General features: G+C 42.8%; 1 protein-coding gene across 2 annotated transcripts; it reads right to left on the minus strand.

The window, feature by feature from the left end:
* Nucleotides 1–155: 155 nt before the first annotated feature.
* On the minus strand, nucleotides 156–4,676 carry LOC121177528 (copper chaperone for superoxide dismutase-like). Of its 2 annotated transcripts, none has more exons than XM_041031857.1 (8): nucleotides 4,542–4,676; nucleotides 4,207–4,279; nucleotides 3,601–3,738; nucleotides 3,250–3,424; nucleotides 2,852–2,912; nucleotides 2,311–2,388; nucleotides 2,039–2,142; nucleotides 156–1,893 (listed from the first exon to the last, which is right to left on the minus strand). In XM_041031857.1, the coding sequence occupies exons 1-8, from the start codon at nucleotides 4,674–4,676 to the stop codon at nucleotides 1,734–1,736; spliced, it is 924 nt and encodes a 307-aa protein (XP_040887791.1). In that variant the 3' UTR covers nucleotides 156–1,733. The 2 variants fall into 2 exon arrangements, with proteins under 2 accessions (XP_040887791.1, XP_040887792.1); XM_041031858.1 differs by having other exon boundaries at nucleotides 1,780–1,912; nucleotides 1,987–2,142; nucleotides 4,542–4,675.
* Between the last annotated feature and the right edge of the window lie 16,864 nt (nucleotides 4,677–21,540).

The raw sequence follows: 21,540 nt of genomic DNA on the forward strand, positions 1-21,540 counted from the left end.
GGGGGATGCTGAATCCTCACAAAAAGCACTCGTGAAATGACTCCAGCACACACACACTACACGCACACAAAGCCTTTATAAGCCTGTTTAATTTGTTAGAGCCTCTAGAAGAATAAAGGCTACCCCAAAGCCACAGGGTTCCGATCCAAAGGGACAAGCAACAAGTGAGTGAGTTCAATTAAAGAACTCATTATGTGCTATGAAAAAAAAAATAATTTGCTTAACCACAGAGGACAGTTCAAGTGCAAAATTAATGCTAACGTAGGCTTTGTATACCAAAGATTCACACAGATTCATACATCAAGATGGGCTGATAGTTGATCGACAGACAATTTAATTGATGAACCAAAAATACCAAACACTCTCTGGTTCCAGCCTCTTAAATGTTTTATATCAGCTAAAAATATTACATTTGCTACAAAAAAAAAAAAAAAGAAGAACCATCTTGGGCTCTGACATTTCAAAGACTGAATTACACAAAACATATTAAACAGTAATAAAGACAATCCTTAGGTGCAGCCCTGCAATCAAGCTGCTTCACAGCCCTCAGACAGAAATGGACAAGAACATTCTGAGGGAAAATTCAATAAGCTTATTCAGGCATTTACCAGGACAAGACAGATGCTCAATCTGAAAAATCAATGCAAAACTTGCTACGCACTCATCTGACCAATATGGTGCACCCCATGTCCCCAATATTGATGTCTTTCTTCATCAAGAAGGAAAATATGCTACGTGAAATCAACAAGTGTCAGAGGGTGGAGGTTTTGAACGTTACTGTATTACATTTCAATCAGCGCGTACTGTGTCTGACAACAGAGATTATTAATGTCTAAAAAGATTGTTGGTTTTCTCCGTTTTATGGCTCTAAAGTCGCCTGGAACAACCACGAAGGAACTGTACTCTCAGAGTCCATGATGAAAAAACAGCTGAGCACACAGTACTTAAAAGCAACCCCCCCACCCCCCGCCTAAAACTTTTACCCCCTCTTGCCCTTTCACTCTGGATGGAATTTGACTCTCTCTCCCGAGCTCATTCGAATCTCTTTGCCCGAGTCACTCACACCACCTTATGGATTTAAAACGAACCTCCTATTTGTGTGTTGATTTTTTCTCCCACACTAAAATATGTGAATATATTTAACACCAAAACATAACTTCTTTGTTTGTTTCAAATTAGCTGAACTACTCCACAGTGTACCCCTGGCTGGGAGAGTCAGCTGATGTGAGCAGTGTAATGTAATGTAATGTAATTTTTGTTGTTTAGGAGGTTTGCATAATTAACTTAGACACTTTCATAGCACACTGAAAGGCATTTATCCCAGCCAGTACACAACCAAAATGGACACCTCAGAGCTAACAAGTGCATCAATTTAGACAGTGATGAGACAGCTGTGTCAGAGGCGACTGGTTATACAAACATTTAACAGCATTAACGGACATCTAGCTAATCAGAGGTGATTTTTTTTTTACAAAGTCCCACCCTGTTTTAATCTGCTTTAGTGCATTTCAAGCCTTCAGAGGACATCAACTGCGACTGCAGGAGCGTTTGATTTTATCACAGAGAAAAAAGTTCAAGAATATAAGGCCATTTTTCTTTGGTCGTCTTTCCAGCTGTGCAGAAAACAACATTCCTCAGTGCTCTGTCTTCCCCGCTGCCTTGCAAATGTCCTCTCCATTTCTCTTTGAGATGATCTGCCTGTTCAGACTGGCATTAACGTTTGTGTCTGAGGTTCACAGGTGTGCTGCCGGTGTCTCTGCGTTGGCCTTGCTTCGACCTTTCCCGGCTATCGGCCTGTCTCTCTCCTCCCACAGTGTGACGCCGTCACAGGCACATATCTGTTTGGGATTTTGGAAAAGTCCTGCAGAGCGGGCGATGATCCCACAGGCCAGCCTATAAAGGAGGGAAGAGACAGAAAACTGATGAGGAAAAGCTAAAGAAGAAAACAAAAATAACACAAACACCTTACAATATAACAAACGCAGTGAGAGGTAAGGTGCTGGCTGTCCACTAACTTAAACCACTGCTACTGACCCACCTCTCCCCAGAGTTTCCAGTCAGTTTGGAGAGAGGGTGACTGCCCCGACCCAGGTCGTCCTCCCCTGCATCCACTACCAGCGACCGGCCAATCACATCCCAGACCTGCAGCGAAGACACCAGGAAATCTAACAGCTGCCATCTGGTATTGTTTTGGAAATTAGATGTTGATATATGACATCTTTTCTTCCTAAATCGTCATCACACTCAATATACTGTAATTACAAGGTGTACTACTAGTGCCAAATTTTACTGTGTGTGTGTGTGTATTACCTTTAGGTGACTGTCTTCTTGTCTAAATGAGGCTCTGCCATCTGGTCCAGCAACAATATTTCCCAGATCACCTACATGCTGCACAACAATACTGCGTGTGAGAATTACACATCACCACATGACACACGCCGAAATAAATAACACTGAAAGAAGACCACGAGGAGTACACAGCATGAAAGCCAGGAAAAACGGCCTCTGAGCTGCAGCAGCTCTTTCACACACTTGACTGAAAATTTAGCACCTGGAGCAGAAGAGTTCAAAATGGCTCCTGTGGGACAACTTTGGCAAATCTGAGTGGGATATCACATTCTCCAATTGGCCCGGGTTGAAGTTTTATTATATCTCTGGAGTGATTTTGTCTAAATTTATGACACAAGAATATTTATTCACTTTATGTTTGGCTCTTTGATCCTCTTATATCTAAAGGATCTGGCACTGCTGATCTTCAGCACAGAGCAAGAAGGCGCCAAACTTATAAAAATGAACAGTTATGTGGAAAGTTATTTTTTTATAGGGCTCTAAGGAACAGATATGAGCGTACCCTTTCAGTGTCCCCTGGACCACCGTGTTGTCTTCCAAAGGGGTTATAGTGCTCTCCACAACTGCAGAAAAGGAGAAACTGAATTTAATCAGATATAAGACATAACATTTGCAGTGCAATTTCACACCAGTCAGCAGTGTAAATCTAATTGTGTGTGCTGTTGCTTTCAGTGTGTCATGTGCTGTCCATTTCTAACAGAGGAGTTGTAAGTGAGGGTGGGGGTTATTTGGGGGTTTCATTTTCTGCATAGATGAGTGACTGTGTTAGAAAAAAATTCATTTTGGGGGTATTTTCGCTGTTATTCAGGACACGCCTGTGTTTTCAGAGAAAGTGACATTTGTTTTTGGTATGTTTTGGTTTGCCTGATAAAGCTCTTTTAATGAATCCACTGGTCCTACCTGTTGCAGTCCTGTGTGAGGTCCCCCAGAGTGTGAATGTGGAGGCCGTGGAGTCCAGGCTCCAGCCCATCAATGGTCCCATCAATCAAGCAACGCTCCTCAGATAACTGCAGGAAACGCACCACCCCCTGGATCTTTCCTACACCAGCCAGCATGGCCACTGCTGCACCTAGATCTGTTATTAAAAAAAAAATACACAGATTCTAACACTGTTCAATTCTGTTGAGTGACCCTGAATGTCTTGAGTTCAGATCATGTTTCCAAGCTACAGAGGTAAGCTGTTTGTAGCTAGTTTAATAAGTGCTGAAAAGCTGTTGAGGTACGATGCTTGTTGCTCGTGTTGTTTCCCACCTTGCTCTGATCCTCCGATGCCTTTCAGTACCGCCCTGCGTCCGGTACTTTCGATCAGAGCCTGCACCTCTGCACTGGTCAGAGCAGATTCCACCAACACCTCCTCTCTGCTGACATCAATGCTGACAGACTTCACTCCTGCAAACACGTCATTCATTAGGAAGAAAATTAATGGTTCAAACAATTTGTTGAGCAAAAAGACAAACTGAGATTAAGCTCTGTGGCCATAATTTTAGTCAGTTCAACTTGCTGTAATGAGTTTTTGTATTTACTTTCAAATGAATTTCTGTAAAAGAAATTTGCTCCATTTAAACCCCAGTGAATACTTATTACTTACTCACTTATTACAGGAAATAATCTGTTGCTTGTTGCTATGCCATTTACTCTAAAGCACACTGACTTTAGTAGTAAGGAAATGCGCTACATTAATAAACTTTGCCTTACTGGCCATGCTGGAGTGTTGTAAACAACATCTGAACTGTGCACTGGAATGCATAAAGAAAGGTCAGCCATAAACAAGTGGCAGATAAAAGCCTGCTTCATCTGCTGCGTTATGGCCAAATCCTGGGAACCAGAGGAAGTATGCAAACAGCAAAGCTTTCTCACCTGGTTTACCCTCCAGAGCAGCTCTGACTTTATCCGCACAGCTCTCACATGTCATCTGCACCGCAAACTCCAGCTGTGGAGGAGAAAGCACACACCAAACACCTGTAGATGACTACATGCATGGATTATCAGTATTTGTCTATAACTGCAGCAGCATGTGTCGCTGGACAGTTATCCAACTGCGCAGTTCGGGCCCGACTGATCGTTTCAGCCAAATGTAATACAGTAACATCAAAACAGCATCCGAATAAGGCATGCTTTTGTTATGACAGTATTGTTATTGGTGAAATTGAGTCATGACGCAGTAACACATGCGTCTAAAACGACAGGCAAACCTTGGTCGGTCTCTCCGAATCCATTTTGGTTCCGCACGTCGCCGCCTGGGCGATGAAAACAGAGTTAAACAGAAAACGTCCCACTTTTCTAGATACGGAAACGCACCAACCGAGCGTGCTGCCGGCCGCGGCCATGTTGGTGAGGTCACAGTGACGCTGCCGCACGTTACCGCCCCCAGGTGTCGATTACCTGTCACTGCAAGTCTGGACTAGTGTAGTGGAGTAGAAATCACAATTTTTGGCTCTGAATTATAAAGCGCAATGTGTTTAATTAAACCATGGAATTACCCAACTACTTATCATCAAAACAACCAAGCCTCACATGTCTTCAAGCTGATTTTCATACCATGGTGACACAAATAGAAACCAGTGGCTGCCCTGGTTCATCAGTAATGTAAAGCAGGCTTAGAAATGGGCCAAATCATGCAAAGCCTGCAGAAATTCTGCAGGTGTGTGTGTGCACATAGAGACCGCGCAGTAATCGCCTTTAATGGTCTTTGGGGTCAGAATCATGGAGGAGGACGAGGGGGTTATCTGGACACAGAAGATTGTAGCATATGGATAAAACTAAACGACCGTGAAGGTTGTCGGCAGTAATGATGATTGCTTCCTGCAGCATGTGGTGGCCTCCAATTCAATTTCATAATGTGTATAGATTATTGGTACAAAGTTGATCTGCAGATTAAAGCCCTGTGTTTCGTACTGGGAGACCACCACTAAGCTGATGACTGCTTCCCAGGTTTTTAGAGGCTCAGAGGAGACCGGTGTGTGTGTGTGTGTGTGTGTGTGTGTGTGTATGTATGTATGTCTCTGTCATACCTCTTGGCATCTTTTTGACAGCACAGATAAGCCACAGGAGTAGGTAGCAGGTGACTGTGATTTGGCATAAAATCTGGCTTGCGAGTCTAAAATAAAGGCTTCTAAATTTGGGGTGATGGGTTTAGAGAGTGACACATATTCGCCACTGTGCACATGCAGTCGTGTAGTATGTGTCCTGATCCAGAAACACAGTTGTCATTACGTCAAAACAACACCGAGAGGCTGATGTTTTACACAGAGGGAAGCCGAGTGGCAGCCCAGCTAGAACAGAGCTCCTTCTGTATCTGGTGGCTCACTGGCTTTGACCTTCGACCTCAGTAATATGACCACAGGCTTTAAAAGGGCTGAGTCGGTGTGCACCAGGCTCAAAACACATAAGCGCTGCCTTTTATGTGTGTGTGCTGAGCGGTCTTTTTCTCTCAGTTTCACACACATCACCCACACAGCGGTGGTTAATTTATTCAGTACATGGGAAACTGTCTAAAACCCCTGCCCTTATGTTGATCCTCGGCACTGAGCTCTCCGTTCAAAGGAGAGGAGGGAGAGGGAGAGCTGCAGCGACACCTGAGCCCGAGGGAGGGGGATTTCATTAACACACATCGACGTGTACGTACAGAAACACACACAAGAGAGCTAGAAAGCGGCATGAAACCTAATCACTACTCGAACACTGTCCACAGCAGATTAAGAGCGAGAAAGAAAGTGAGGAGGAAAAGAGGAAAAATCAGGGAAGGAGTGATGCAGGGAGCTAATCGGAAGGAGGAAGAAGGGACAAGAGGAAGGTTGAGGAAAATGAGAAAAGGCAGCAAAAGAAAGATGACAAAGAGTGTGCGTGTGTGTGTGTCTGTGTTCGGAGAGGGCAGTGCTGACGGGAAGTGTTGACAGCCCTGTTTGGAACAGTAGAGGTTTTATCTGTACTAAATGAGGCACTATCCCCACTCTCCTCCCCCCAGCAGCACTGACCTGGGGTCTGTTATATTTTCTTATTAAAAACTTCACGAAGGTGAAGCAGCTCTTGTTTCAGTGACCAGCGCAAGGAAAGCAAAGCAAACAAAATGTTATTTTTAGAGCAGGAAAGACACAATGTTCCACACAGAAAAGCAAAGAACATTGAAATGCAAGCGCTGTACGCTAACAAATAACTACAGTCCAATCTGATCGCAAATACAAAACACAACAAGTCAATCAAAAGTGTGGGAGAAAAGACATGTTTTCTGTCTGCTTTCAGGAGTACATGAACAATTAAACTTAAACTTAACTTAAACTGAGGCTCTCCATGTGGCACTTTGGGGACGAAAACTTTGCAATAAATTATAAAACTTGAGATTGAAAATTCTGTCAGCCATAACAGTAGCTCATAAGTCCATATTATTGCCATGTAAATTTCCACACTCCAATTTTCCAATTTCCAGTAGCTTCTGATTGTTTGGCAATTAAAGACTGTTATGCCAAAACTTCAACAATCACCAAGATGTCAAGTTTGGTACAAGAGGAGAAAAAATACTGGAGCTCCTCCAATAGTTAGATGGTCATTTTCGATCAGTTACTAAGAGAAGGAGTGTTTTTGTACTGTGGTTGGAATGAATACCTGATGAAACATGATGTGCACTGTTCACAGGAGGGAGTAAACTGTGAGCTTATGGACAATCTTCTTAGTGATTTTGCTGAGGAATAGGAAATTGGAGATTACAGTTTATTATATCGGCTCGCCGATTGTAGTCTAGGTTTTGTTTATTTAAGACCAGCCTGTGTCCTCCAACATGCGTTTGGTTTGATAACTGCAGTGGATTAGAAAAAATGCCAGGTCGCAAGTAGTGCTTGACTGTAGTATTTAACTACCTTCCAGTTCTAAAATAATTTATGTGCTGATGCTGTCCTTGAAGGATTTACATGGCAAATACCTCGAAGAATATGTGTGGCAAAAGAAATTTACAACGCAAATTAAATTAGCATTTTTCTCCTCCAGGGACAACCAACAGCACAAAAATAAATCAAAAGAATTTAAGAATCAGAATCAGTTTCGCCGGCCAAATAAATGTACAAGGAGTTCAATAAATTGTGCTTTAAACCTCTAAGAACAAATTAGAAAATTATTTAAATTAATGTAATGGGATTTTGTACATGTCAGAGGAATGAAATTCAGCCATAGAAATAGTTATAAATACAAAGTGTGCCCATGTCCCCAACATCTCAAGTCAATGCATTTTATGACTTGGCTGATCCCAAAAGAGAATCAAGCCGTTGACCCTGGCCGTGTTTCACGCCATCCACAACCTCATGACGCTGAATTATTCAGCTCCTGAGAGGAAGAGTGATGGGGCCTGTTAGCGGTGTGAGGGACCCTACAGAGGTCAGAGTAATGTCACAGCCCAGCCAGAGTGCTCTCCATGTCTGCTGATTGCACCCTGACAGCTCAAATGGAAGATGAAGCCAAGCGTGTCCGGGGGACAGCGTCTGGCAGCGGAGCCCCCCGCCTCTGCGTGCACACAGGGAATAGGGGCCATGTTTGTAAAAATGCATGGTCTGTGACTTTGTCCTGGTTTCACTTCTTTTCATTCTTCGTAAAAAAAAATAAAATACAGAAGGACAGGACCATGACATTCATTCACTGGGATATGACTGACATTTGCTTTGGCTTTTGTGATGCTGTAGAGATACTGAAGGAGGTATTTTGTCAAACAAAGTGCACAAGAGGTTTTTAAATCAAAATCCTGAGGCAAAATGATCATAATCCCTTAAAATTAATGAAACTCCTCTAGTATAGAGCTCAAATGAGTTCAAAAGAATTCAGAAGAAGACATGTGACTGAAAACAACCACAACAAATCCTGTTTACTATGTGTACCATAAGGGTGCAATCGGTTTTACACTTTTGTTCATTTCATGTTTGCCCAATTCCTGAGTGGATGAAGTCAATAAAAGCAATTATCAGGGAGGTTAATGTTGTGAGTGACTGTTTCCAGCAGCAATAAGAGACTAATTAAGAGCTGTCTTGAAAAGTGGATTACTTTTGAGATAAATAGAGGTTTAGTAAAGTAAAACTTTTGATGAATAAGAAAAGAATCATACATCATCATCAACATTATACTTCTTCTTCTTGTTTTTATTTTTTATTTTTTTTATGATATGCGTCCATGCATTTCCAACCAAATCAGCCACAGACCACAAATAAGCAGGAGAGGAAGAAAGAAAATAAAGCATCCAATCAATCAAAAAAACAGGCCTTGAACAAATTTTGTCCATTCAGCACGGAGGTGTCAAGCATTATTGCTGACCTGCAAACAAGCTTAAAACAATGAATAATACTGCCAGCGGGCTGTTTAACAAGCTATGGACAAACTCTACAGCTCATCACGGAGTGGATCAATAGGAAGAAGAGACAGCATAGCCTAATCAAAGTCTACTGTTCCTCACTGGAATAATGACCCATATGGAGGAGGCAATATGCTGCGGTGTGGGTACCAAACACAATACCTCATTAAATCATTACACCCCCGAGTCGGGATCATTACTCAAACAATCTGTCTGTCATGAGCCAGCAAGCATCCTTAGTCCCACTGGAAAAAAAAACAAAAAACGTTTCAGTTTTACAGAGGGACGGCAATTTAAATATGACATCAAAGCAGCGGGATTTAATAGGTGGAAAAAGCCAGAAAGCACAAGAAGGTCACCAGCTATAAACTGTCTTTTAAGTAGGCTACAAGTGAGCCATTATTAGTCTCTACTGGAACTGTGCAAGTAAAGTATAATATGGAAAATAAAATGACCATGAAGTCAATACAGTAACTCACGATGAATCACTTCGGAAATAACACACAAAAAGACACAAAAGAAGGGCCAAATTAATCTGCCACATATAGTAAAGTCAATATAAATGTAAATGAGTCTCTAATGCTACAGAATCTTGTGGGAGAAATAAAACACAATAGATTTGGCTGGGTTGCAATATAACACCACAGACACTGGCCCAAATTCAATGAAACTGATTGTGAGCATGAAACTCACCAAAGTCCATGGTGTGTACCGGGGACATTACGACTATAATATATTGGGAGCAAATGAGGAAATCAGGTGAGGTTTATAGGCATATAAAATTTGCAGTGGGAGGTGTTGGGCGGGGGGGGGGGGGGGGGGTGGACTGGACTTTATCACAGGATAGATTGCTGTTCATTTCTTGTCCACAGCAAGTGTTGGTTTCTTTTAACCACAACTGTGGTCGTGTGTAATTTTAACCCAAACCATGTTTCACTAACCTCAATAAAAGTCAAACTTATTCCATAGCATTGTCACCTCATAAAACAGTTTTCATGGGCCTGCTGATGCACGAAGGAGGCCCACAAATCACTAAATGTGCCCCTGTCAGCTAAAAATGTACACATCAATCTGCTGTCACGTTTCATTTCAAATTCAAATTAGCTTTATTGGCATGACAAATTATTTCATACTGAGGCGCAATGCAGTAGACGCAAGCATTATTAAAGCTATCGCTCACTGTGAGTCGCTGTATGAAAGTCATAGGAGGAAACCTGGACTTCACTGAGTCACTCCGGCCAAATATTGTGGAAGTAGCATCGGTCCATATGCGTGAGTTTCCGTTAGGACTGTCCATGCGCGTTAATGTGCTCGTGTGTATGTGTGTGTGTGAGCGCCATATGTGCTTGCTGTGTACGCGCGTGCCTGCGCGCGTGCCAAACGCCGGCTCAGCAGTACGCATCACAGGCACGACCGCGCGCGCATTGGCTACTGAACAGAGAGAGAGAGAGAGAGAGAGAGGGAGCCGTCTCCCGTTTTATGGCACGAGGAGTGGAGTCGCGAGGAGCTTCCGATGACAGACAGACAGCAGACCGGCTACCACACTGACTGCGACACCTGAGCAATCACCGACCAGCACCGACACCAAACAAACGAAGGAGAAGCAGCTGTAGGCGAGGAGGTGGAGGAACGAAAGCTGTTCTAAAAATTAAAGAAGAAGAAGAAGAAGCAGGAGAAGAAGAAGAAGAAGAAGAAGAAGAAGAAGAGGCGGAGGAGGAGGACGAGGAGAGGAAAGCGGGGGCAGGCAGCAGGCTGGCCGGGACGCGGAGCCCGTCCAGGGGGAAGAAATCACCGCGCCGCGACCGTCACATCGCACCACAGCTCCGAGATGACAAAGGTGGGTGACGGTGTGCTCCCATTGTTTTATACCAGCATCTCTGTCCTACATGGCGTCTTTAATCCCCATAGTAGAGTAGTAGTAGTAGACACGTCTGGTGTGCTGTAAAAAAAAAAAAAAAAAAAAAAGAAAGAAAGAAAAGGAAAGAAAACGGGGCCGATGAGACACAAGAGGGCATTGAGAGGCGTTTATGTTTGTTTCTATTGTGCCAGCTCTCCGCTTTCGTCCCCCCTTCCCGGTGTTTGGCTGTGTGGTGGGGACAATTACGCGCTGATAGCCGAGCCGTTTTAATAATAAGCAGATTTATGGACGGACTGGTGACACTTTCTCCTAAGGAAAATTTATTCATAGCCGACATGTGTGCCGTTTGGAGATGCGTGGCGGAGTGATTTCATTCAGCACGACCCCAAAATCTAATCTGATCTAACCCACATTTCGCCGTGTGAGACCTCTTGAGGAGATTGTTGTTGTTGTTGTTGTTGTTCATGTCCTGTAACAAGCGTCATGTGTGTTATGTATATATGTGTGTTGTAGTGGAGGAGAAAGATGAGGGAGGAGAGGAGGGGGACGTTTATCGTGATTGTCTCCTTGAGCGCCCGAGGCTTGTCGGCATGATTGATTTCGTCTGTTCAGTCAGATTAAGAGTGTGTGGACACCTATGTCGGCAAATTAATTAAACTGCACGCAAAGATTAACCGCGCAACATTATCAGCGTGAACCCTTGTGTGCACCTGGAGTAGAGGGGGCAACAATTAATGACAGACTGTTTATATCAGGAGCCTTATTGGATGTAGCATAACCCCCAGCTGTTGCATGTGTGTTCAGATTTGTTTCCTTTCCATTAGTTGATTGGTTTATTTCTGGATGAAAGTTGGCTGAAGTTTTTTTTTTTTATCTGCCCTATTTGGTGTTGCAACATCAATTAAATATTCCGTCCAGTTTTTTTTCAATTTGCAGAAGATAACAGGCTGCATTCTGAAGAGCTACAGAATCAGTGCGAGGAGAAAGCAAAACGGCAGAACAACGAAGTGCCTTGTTTGATTTAAAAACAAAAAATATAAAGAAGGCAACTGACAGAAAGTTATGGACACCAGTCATGTCAAGTCAGTTGTATTTATATAGAGCAACATCACAGACCTGCACAGCATGCAGTGCCCTCCTTAGACACTCTTTTCACATATGGCCAGTCTCTCCAAAGAATCATTAAACAGGGATAAAAACAGATGAAAACCTCAGGAAGAGCAACAGAGGACGGGTCTCTCTTCTACCACAGACAGACAATGCACTAGATGCTGTAATCAGTTAATAATTTAAACCTAAATCACCCAAAAAATGTTTAACATTCACATCACTGTGGTTTGAAAAGCTCTGCCACTAAAGTATTTATTATTAAAAAAAATATATATATGAATAATGAAAATTATCATTTGACCTGGACTAAGGACGGAGTGGGGAAAACTGTAGAACTGTTTTCCCCACTCTGTCACTCTTTTCCCTCCATTTATTAATCCATTACTGCTCCTATCTGTCTGTCGGTCTGTCGGTCTCTGTCTCTTCTCTTTTTGTATTTTTGTGTCTCTCCTCCTCTGAGTCTTCTGCAAGTAGGTTAAGAGAAGGGAGGGGAGGTGATTTAATAAACCCTTTTACAGCAGGTCATTTACAAGCACAGACCTGAAAAGGTTTCTCTTTTTTTCTGGCACGTCCACAAGAAAGGCACAAGACTGAGTGATGAATGTGTGCTCTGTCTGGAGAATAGCAATGCAGGGAATAACAATGGAGGTGAGGGGGGGGGGGTCTACAACAGTGACACACACACACATATACAAAGCCTCTCGAAAAAAGCCAATATGATAAAGTGTGCTGTGCTGAGATTCACTGCATCGCTGTGTTAAACCTCATCACAAGAGTCTTTTAAACGGAGGGTGCCCTTTAAAGACCGACGCTCGGGGAAAGGAGTTTTTTTTATACATTAGACTATGATATACAGCTCTGTGGCTGCTCGCTGTACAGTGCCCCTGAATGTGGTCGTTTTCAGGCCACGAGCCAACAAAGCAGCACTGTTTACTGCTCCCCTGAGAGCAAGAAGACTCAGAAATGTTGGTATGTAACAGAAATTCCTTCATTTGTCCAGGTCACAGTTTGTTAAAGTGGCCTTGAGCAAGAGGAAAGCACTTTAATACAATGCAATTTTAAATTGTTGTCAAATTAATATAACATTGTTAACTTCTTTCAAATTTTAATAAATGAAATTTAGGTAGTTTTAATTTTAGTCTTTACTAAAATAGAAATACCAAACAGTCTGGATTTTAAATGTATCATATCATAAATAAGAAATTTGGCGAAATACTTAATTTTAAGACATTCATGTTGGGTAACTATTGTGATGGGCTTTTGTCAGTAATTTTGATATTTTACAGGGTAATGATTTACTCAAATACTGACAGAATCAGAGTTGCTTAATTCACCTTGATTTGTTGTTTAACCTTTATTTAACCTGCCAAGCCAACTAAGATGAAATTCTTACTTGGAGTGATGAGAAATGACAAGAGGCAAAATCCCTCCTGATGGGGAAAAAGAAGGACAGTGATTTGCAGAGAGCAACAGAAAACACTGTACCAGCAGTGAAGCTTTGACAAAGCTCAAGACTCACGTGAGAACATGCTCACAAGAAAATAACAAAAACGAGCATCTTAAAGAAAATCAAATAGAGCAGAGACAAAGAGAGTCGCCTTTTTTCCCTCTCTGTATAGTTGGAATTGACAGGAAGCCGTATGGGTACACATGGTTCGGGGCACAGGAAGATGTGATGTTTGCTGCGGAGGCCGCCAGAATTAGCAGGTCGTCTCGATGTGCATCAGCGGAGGTCACGACTGGTGTTTAAGATGGACTTTGAGCATGAGTGATTAGAGCGCTTCTGATTAAAAATTTGCTTGTGGGCATTTCAGCTCACCACAGAGAACTGAGGGAATGTGTGTGTGTGTGTGTTTGCAGTTATTTTGCAACCTGTGGATGTGAGCCCAAGCGAGATTAATGCTCCATGTTAACAGTGCTCTTGGTTTGACCCTGGCTAGCTTGCAATACACACACACACACACACACTGGCCAACTTTCAGCCTCCGTGATACATTAGTGCGAAGGTGCATTTTCTCCTCGTTGTGGCTTGGGACCAAATTGATTCTGATGTGCGGGCAATGCTGGCATATTTCAGATTAGAGGTGAGATTAGAGGTGATGCGTGCTTACAGGGAGAGTGTGTCAAGTTGAAAATGACCTCTCATCCCCTTTGCTGCTGCTATCATTGAGTCGAGCTGATCCCCCAGAGAGCATATCTAGCCCCCAGCAGAATAAGAGACATCTGCGCCTAGGCAAAGATTTGTTCCTGAATGTTAACAAGGGAGCAGAGGCTTTGAAAATGTTTCCAAATGATGAAAGTTTTATTCTGGAGTGCTCTTTATCCCGTGTCAAAAATTAAAAAGGCTTTTATTGTGGTGGCATGTTTGCCACGGTTCTGTCTGTGGCTGCTGGTGCCAGATGAAGACAGATGGACGAGGGTTTTGTTAGGGTTTGGGCCCAGCTCCAGGGAGCTGCCCTTGGTGCAAACGTTTTCATCTACTTGTAGATGCCAGATTCCAGCAGCCTCTGGATTAAAATGGTCTGGGCAGGAAGATTATGGGGGCAAAGTCCTGTATCTGGATAGCGCTGCTGTGCTGCACAACACGAAATGCATTATTTATTATTAATACTGAGAGCATCTCTGTGTGGTTGTTGCTGTTATGGTCGGACAAACTTGTCTCTTGCAGAGTCCTCCCAGGTTCACCGGTCAGGCAGAGCTGGAGCCTGATTTTTCATCCACGGCTCTGATTATCTTATCATGAAGCAAAACCTACATCCCGTGCTCTGAATAGTAACATGAATAGTCTGAGTAACTTTCATATAAGTTAAACAGTGACTGTTTTTTAAGGTTTTCATGATATTAGCTCTATAGCAAGAAAGATTTGATGTAGACCTGATACATGCTATGCTGCTGTATGATTGGTAATGTATCTTTACTGAAAGCATTGTCTTTTACAGCCTTATATATGACTAATTTTTTGGTTCTTTTTAGGAGAGTTTTACACTGTTAATCAAAAAATAGATTAAATACATTTTTTAACCAGAACCCCATTCAGAGGAGATGGAAGAACCTTTCCTGTTCTGAGTAGTTCCTGCAGGCTGTGTGCTGCTCCTACAACCTCCACATATAAAGTATGGCAGACTGTATTTAGCCTGAGAGGTAAAATCAGGGGCTAAGAACACTCTTTTATCAGCTTAGACCTTCTTTTATCTAGATTTTGACAGCTGGACACTGTTCAGAGAATTTAGTAATAAATTGAACAGAAACTGCAAAAGTGGGAGGATGAAAGTAGGATTTTGAAAAGTAGAAATTATGCCAGTGGAAATTGGAAATTGTTAAAATAAATTGTGACCCATTTACGTGTGTTATTTTTCAAGTAACATGTGACGTGCATCACTTCTCATATGACCATTTAGACACAAGAGTGTCTAAAAATGAAAGAAAAAATGGGGTTACAGTGTTAGGAAGAAAACATCAGACCTGAGGTTAAAAAATATATTTTTCACTTTGGAGACAGCAGTTGAGAAAACAGTCTCATGACATGTCAGTTTACCGGCTAATCTGGGGCTTTCAGTCACGCCACATAATCCTCATTAACAGACCAACATGGACACAATGTCCTCAAAGTTCTCTGTTAATGTGCAGGTCTAAAATACCATATCACCACGTCATATGAAAAACTCCAGAGCAGACACTAAACAGACCTTGAGGTGAGACTGTTCTCCCAACAAATCAAACAGTGAGCGTGACAGCAACTATTTGTTCTGATTAAGATAATCAGATTAGGATTTTTACATAACTGCTTTTATAATCAGATAAAAGCAGTATTTTTTTTAAATGGGATTAAAGTGAATTATTGGCATCCAATAAGCAATTTCATCTTTACGGTTTTTAATCTTCCACTTATTTAGTTATTTTTAGTTTTCCCAGCTGTGTCCTGACTGAAACCTGACATGAAATAAGTTCAGGTACAGTTGGCATGTTGGCATTTCCTGGTGTTGATCATGGTTCTGATTGGAAATTTGGGGCGTTGTATTTACGTTCCGGCGTCGCCCTCTGAATGGTGCTGTTCCCATGAACCCTTAGGAAACACAAACCCCCTCTGAGGAAAGAAAGACAAGGCTTATACCGCACAGAAAGCCACATCAAACAAAACACAATCGTCCAGGAGAACAAATGAGCCCGGTCGGTAAGGACATACTGTGTTGGCTATCAACTCCGGGGTCTGCAACAACGAGCCATTCGATACGTTATCTATAGAATCAGTCAAACAAAATAATCCAGAAACCAGATACTCCAAACTGAATATCACTTTTCAGCTTCTGGTTCAATGAAGAGCTTCATCAGGAAGGTCTGGCTTTGACTGACTTTTAAAAAGAAATGCTGTATATGATAAAGAATGTTTTCGTTGTCTGGTTTTAATGGTCAATTTCTCTTTGGCTCCTGTGCAAGTGGAGCTTGTAAAATAGATGTATACCTGAGCTGAATGTCTTCTGACTGTGCTTCCTTTTAATTGCAATGTGTTACTTATTGTTCAGGAGAAGATTAATACAGGACAAACTCAAGGGCTGAACAAAGGTGACAAATGCATTGCGAATTTTTGTTGAACATTGTTAATCTTTAGATGAATTTGGCAGAAATACAGACATCGGTTTTCGCACTTCCTTTCACAGGATTTGAAAAGAAATGACAGGATTCATTTTGAGTTTAAGTCGATAATACTTTGATTTGTTCAGACAAAGTCTTTTGCCTCAGTTCTGTTGTGTTGTTTATTTTTCTCAGAAAAAAAGATTTAATGTGCAGCCTGAATACAATATGCTAGATGCTAGAGATACATGGATTATTCGTTTTAATTATTTATATTCTGTGAGGGGCTGTAACTGTGATTAAGGGCCGCACAAACACCACTGACTCATTCTCTTGAATTGGATTTTTGCTCTGTGTCCTTTTGATTCGTTTTCTTTCATTTCCTCAGTTTTGCCCTGCACCTTTTTTCATCCTGAAACGATGTTTGGTGTAATAAACAGGAAGAACTTAATGAGTGTGTTGAGCTGCCCGGGCAGGCGAATAAAAGCCTCTGTAAAACGCTAAAGGTGTTTCCTCCAGCGTTGTACAAACCCTGCCAGTATCAGTGAGAGAAGGACTACGGACCCCTCGGGGGCCGTCAGGAGTGTGTGTTCCTGTGGCATTCTTACCTGTGTGTATGTGTGAATGTTTGTGGTTGTTATTGAGAGATTATGAGGTTTGCTTGTGCACATCTGCTTTATTTACTCACGCCAATGCCTGTGTGTGTGTATATATGCAGACGGGCGATATATTAAAGGAAAAACCAACATGAAGTGGCTCAGTAAGGTGCTGGGCCGCCACGAGCCACCAAAGCAGCTTCAGTGGCCCTTGGCATTGATTCTGCGTGTTTCTAAACTCTGCTGGAGGGATGGAACACCATTATTTACCCATATTCGCCCATTTTATTGTTTTGATGATGGCGGTGGAGAGCGCTGTCTAACACCTGGGTTGAAATCTGTCGACAGCGAAGGCCAAAGCTTATGATTCACATCATTTTCATACTCATCCAACACCTCAGTGGCCCCTCTCGTGCCCTGTGGATGGGGGCGTCCTGGGAGAGACCGCTCCCATAAGGATAGAAATGTTTCACCACGGCATAAAGGTGATCACTCAGAGAACAACTTTGTATGGATTTGCAGTGAACCTTCTCTCTAAGGGGGACATGTGAAGCTCCTGCCATCCTTGCCCCAGCAGTGAACCCTCTTTCAGTGATTTAGATCTTTTCCTCTCGCCGTCTTTGAACAATATCAGAATCAACTGAGCCTGCTCGGCATTTTTATACAAGCCACAGAGCACGGCTGGATGTCAGCTATGTTTCTCCACTTATTTATTCAGGTTTTTCCTTTACTTTGTCACCCGTCTGAATGTGTGTGTGTGTGTGGTGTGTGTGGTGTGTTTGGTGGAGAGGTGGTGCAAAGGGCGCCCTCCCCTGGGGGTTCTAGTCTGGCCCCTTAATTAATCCGTTTTCTGGCTGGAGGGTCTCTGTTATCAGGCCATTACAGAGAGCCTGGCTGTGTCCTAACAGCACGATCCCATAGAGCGGAGCACAGGTACACACACACGATTGTACTGCTATACTTGTGAGGACCCAGATTCACATACTGAAATGTATTCCCTAACCCTATCCTTAAATGGAAATGGGTCCAAACAGCTGGGGTCTCATTTTTGTTGTTTTAGCTTTTCAGTCTTTTCTAAAACTAAAAACATTGTACTCTGTCAGTTGATTAATGCGGATGATCAATCAGATTTAACAAAACCCTGTTAGCTTAATGGTTTACCCACAGTCTAAACCACAAAGTCTGTAACACCTCGGTCCTCACAAAGATAGAGGGCCAAGAGGATAAACACACACAAATACACATATACACAAATAAAAGCAAGCATGGCACAGAAATGGTAAATACAGGTGTGCAAGCAATCGGACACACACACACACACACATGAACACATACACTCCACACACACCCACCCATCCATATACTCTCTCCGTCCTTTTCTTTAACTTTTTGCGTGACACACACATCAGCAGCGGTTCGGCCGGCTGACTGCAGAGCAGCCGGGGTGTTTGGTTGAGATGCTCGAGCGGCGTGTGAAATCTGATTACAGTCTTACACTGCATCCCTCAGCGGCGGGAGGGCGATCACTGTTACTGCCGCCTCGTCTGCCCCATCTGGCTGCCCTCCACCCGATATTCCTTTTCCCCTCTGTGGGTCTTTCAGTCTGCATCATGTCTCTGTATGACGGTGCTACAGGCTGGCTCAGCGGTTGGATAGACTCTCTTGTAACTGTAAGGTCACATGTTTGATCCCTGCAATAAGTGTATTTTGCTCAGGTGACTAAGGTTTTAAAAGAAAGGTGCACATTCCTGTGAATAGTGTTTTTCCACCACAACTCAACCTCAGTTACATTTTCTGAGGTATTCACATATTAAACCTGGGTCAGCTGCTCATCCCGCTTCCCTCTCTTTGCCAAAAAAAAAAAAATTCTTTGAATTATTTTCTGTTTTGCCTCCCTCCTTTTTTTCCCTCCACGCTCCATCCTCGCCTCCCTCTTCGCTCTACACCAGAGTTTGGCCACAGGCAACTTGCCATCTGCTTTTGACATTTTTAGAATGAGGAGAACTTGTGAGAACAGCGTGTTTATTGTTCCATTGTGGTTAATTATTCAGACTCTGGCTGTCTGTTCAGAGCGGTCGGCTATCTGCGAGCATCGCCCGGCACAAAGAAGGACTGATGCTCTGTGGAGAATCTGGAATTTCGAATCCGTCGTTTTGATTCCGTTTTGCTCCGGTTCGGAAGTGACAGTTGGAGCTGACACCAGAATGAAACCCTCCTATTGTTAGTCCTTCAGCTCTCTTTTGACCCCTCTCTGCTACGTTGAGCCTCAGAGCTGAGCCACAGAGCCATGACACCCGCACTGCTGCGAATGACATATTCACAACAAGCCATCATACCTGTCATATTCACAGCAAAGGGACTCTTTATCAGTGGTAGACGCCCAACAGAGAGTGCACATGTGGCTTCCCACAGGCCACAAAGCTTAAATCAGCATCACCAAGCATAAGAATTTGTTTTAAATAACATTTAGTGGTGTGATGGAAAGTAACTTAGTGAAATCAGTATTGTGCTTAGGTACAAATCATTTTTTCATTTAATGTGCTTTTTCCAAGGTTTGTATTATTTTCGAGTGGATCCTTCTGATTGGTGACAGAAGAGACAGTTAGATTAAGTTGCCAAGCTGAGCTGTGGATGTGATTGGAGGCGTGTTTGTTTTTCAGATTCAGTTGTTGACCGAGTTTTACAGTCTTCTTAGCGCGTCAAGCTACACAACAACATTGCTCGTGTGTAAGCAGAATCCCTCAGTGGCTGTAACCCCACCCAGGTAAATAATCACCAGCTGCCACTGTTCTTGAAACCTCTCTCACATTCTTATGCAGAAGCTAGAAGTCACCAGAAGACGGCAGCTGCGCTTCCTTTAAAATACTGCACAAGTTGAAAATCAGCTCCTTCCTATCCACCTGATTTTATTCTTAAATACTGCATATGCCAACTTTTCCCCCTCAGCCCAGCCAGAAAGGTTTTTGGCAAGATATTTTTTTTTCTCAACATTTTGGCATATGCATAATCTAATACCACAAGGTCAAGATGTATTCAGACAATCTGTGGCGTCTTCTTTCTCCTTCGTCTTGAATATTCACCATCAGCAGTCAGTGAAATACTTCTCTTTGCCAGGTCTAATCAGAACTGGACATCCTTTCTGCCTCTTCCTCTCACTAATTACTCCACAAGGTATGCTGAAACACCGACCACAATATTATGGCTTATTTGCTTTCTAATTTCTCAATTATCACCACAGGCGCAAGCAGAATTAATCAGGGACCTCTCTTCTATCAGTATGATAAACGGGGTGATTCACTTGCCCTAGTGATAATCAACAAACTAGACACCCAATTAAACCCATCTGACCCAGTCATAATTGGTACGAATGAGGACGGCGCCTTCTCAAGCTCTATCTGATTGCTTGCGGGCATTTTCACTATCAGAGCGATGTTATATTGATCCAGTATGTATTGATCTTATTGCTGCTTGCATGAGGGACGGAGGGGCTTATTGGCTCATTAGCTTATGTTGTGTTTGCAAATGCAGCAATGTGGGTGTAAAGCTGGCAGGGGTTGGGGTTCAGCATCAGGCGTAATGACATCTGTTTGCAAAATCAGATCTCACTCATTGAATGTTGTTTCCCTGCCATTTGCTAGATAAGAATAAATGTAAATAAATATAATGGCATGTGCTCAATATTGTTTTTCACACCTTAACACACCATGAATGCAATCTTTTACTCTGTACAACTAATTCAACTCTTAACTCATTCTAAACTGGTTGTTGCTGTTGGTTTCTGCTTGAGGGTTATGGGTTTCCTAACCCTGATAACGTATCGATAATGATCATCTCATGGCTTTTCTTGTTAGCTGGTAATTTTTAGAAATCTTCCTCTGAGGCTGCATTTGTACAGGGTCCAGATTTTTAGTAGCGCTCCAGTGATTTTGACCCTTCCTAACTGTGTGTCATTAAAAGAGCACTTGCCTCATTCACAGCCTCGTACACCATTCCACAAGTGTATGCTTACACTATAGGTCCTTTTATTTTTACACCAATCACCACAGGCCACCCTGTCTGTCTGTCTGCCTCAGTAGCATTTTCAACTGGCTGATGAAAGCAGACAAGCTTTTTAAACAAGCTTATATGTATTCTGCTGTGTTGCTGAGGAGCCTTTAATGTTCCTTCTGTCTCCAATTGTGACAGCGTCTCTGCTTAATTGCAGCGTGCAGGCAGCTCTTTTGGTTTTTCTGCTCTGGTGCTGGCAGAATCAAAGCTCTCTGGGTGGAGAGACTCCCGGTGGGGGCATGCAGGACGAAGCGGAGGGTGTTGGAAAGGGGTTACAGTAACTGAGCGATGCTGGCTTGTTCAGATTCATAAATCTTGCTTGTTTGTCATGCTGATAAAGTGGAGCCTTTTCTTTTATCCTCAGTGAGAAGGAAAAAAAAAAACTTAAGTGGCACACTGCAGCAGAATAACCTGTCATCCAATAAAACCAGGAACACAAAACAGGCTGTGGTCCAAACAAACCTACTGGATCCTGCAGCTCCCTTGGCTCTGTGCTAGTAATTGGTGCCACAATTAAGGAGAAAGCAGCGGCACAGGGGGTTTCTGAAAAACCTACAATTGCGGTTCTGTAACAGTAACAAGAGCTAAGTGTGTATGACACCCTGGTTAGCCAGGCTGATGTGAACTCTGCAGGTCGGGCCAGTCAGACTGGCAGGAAATTGTGATTTTGTCTGGTGGATGTGCTTTAG

Source organism: Toxotes jaculatrix, chromosome 23 (assembly GCF_017976425.1).
Source record: "Toxotes jaculatrix isolate fToxJac2 chromosome 23, fToxJac2.pri, whole genome shotgun sequence".
NCBI classification, from domain to species: domain Eukaryota; kingdom Metazoa; phylum Chordata; class Actinopteri; family Toxotidae; genus Toxotes; species Toxotes jaculatrix.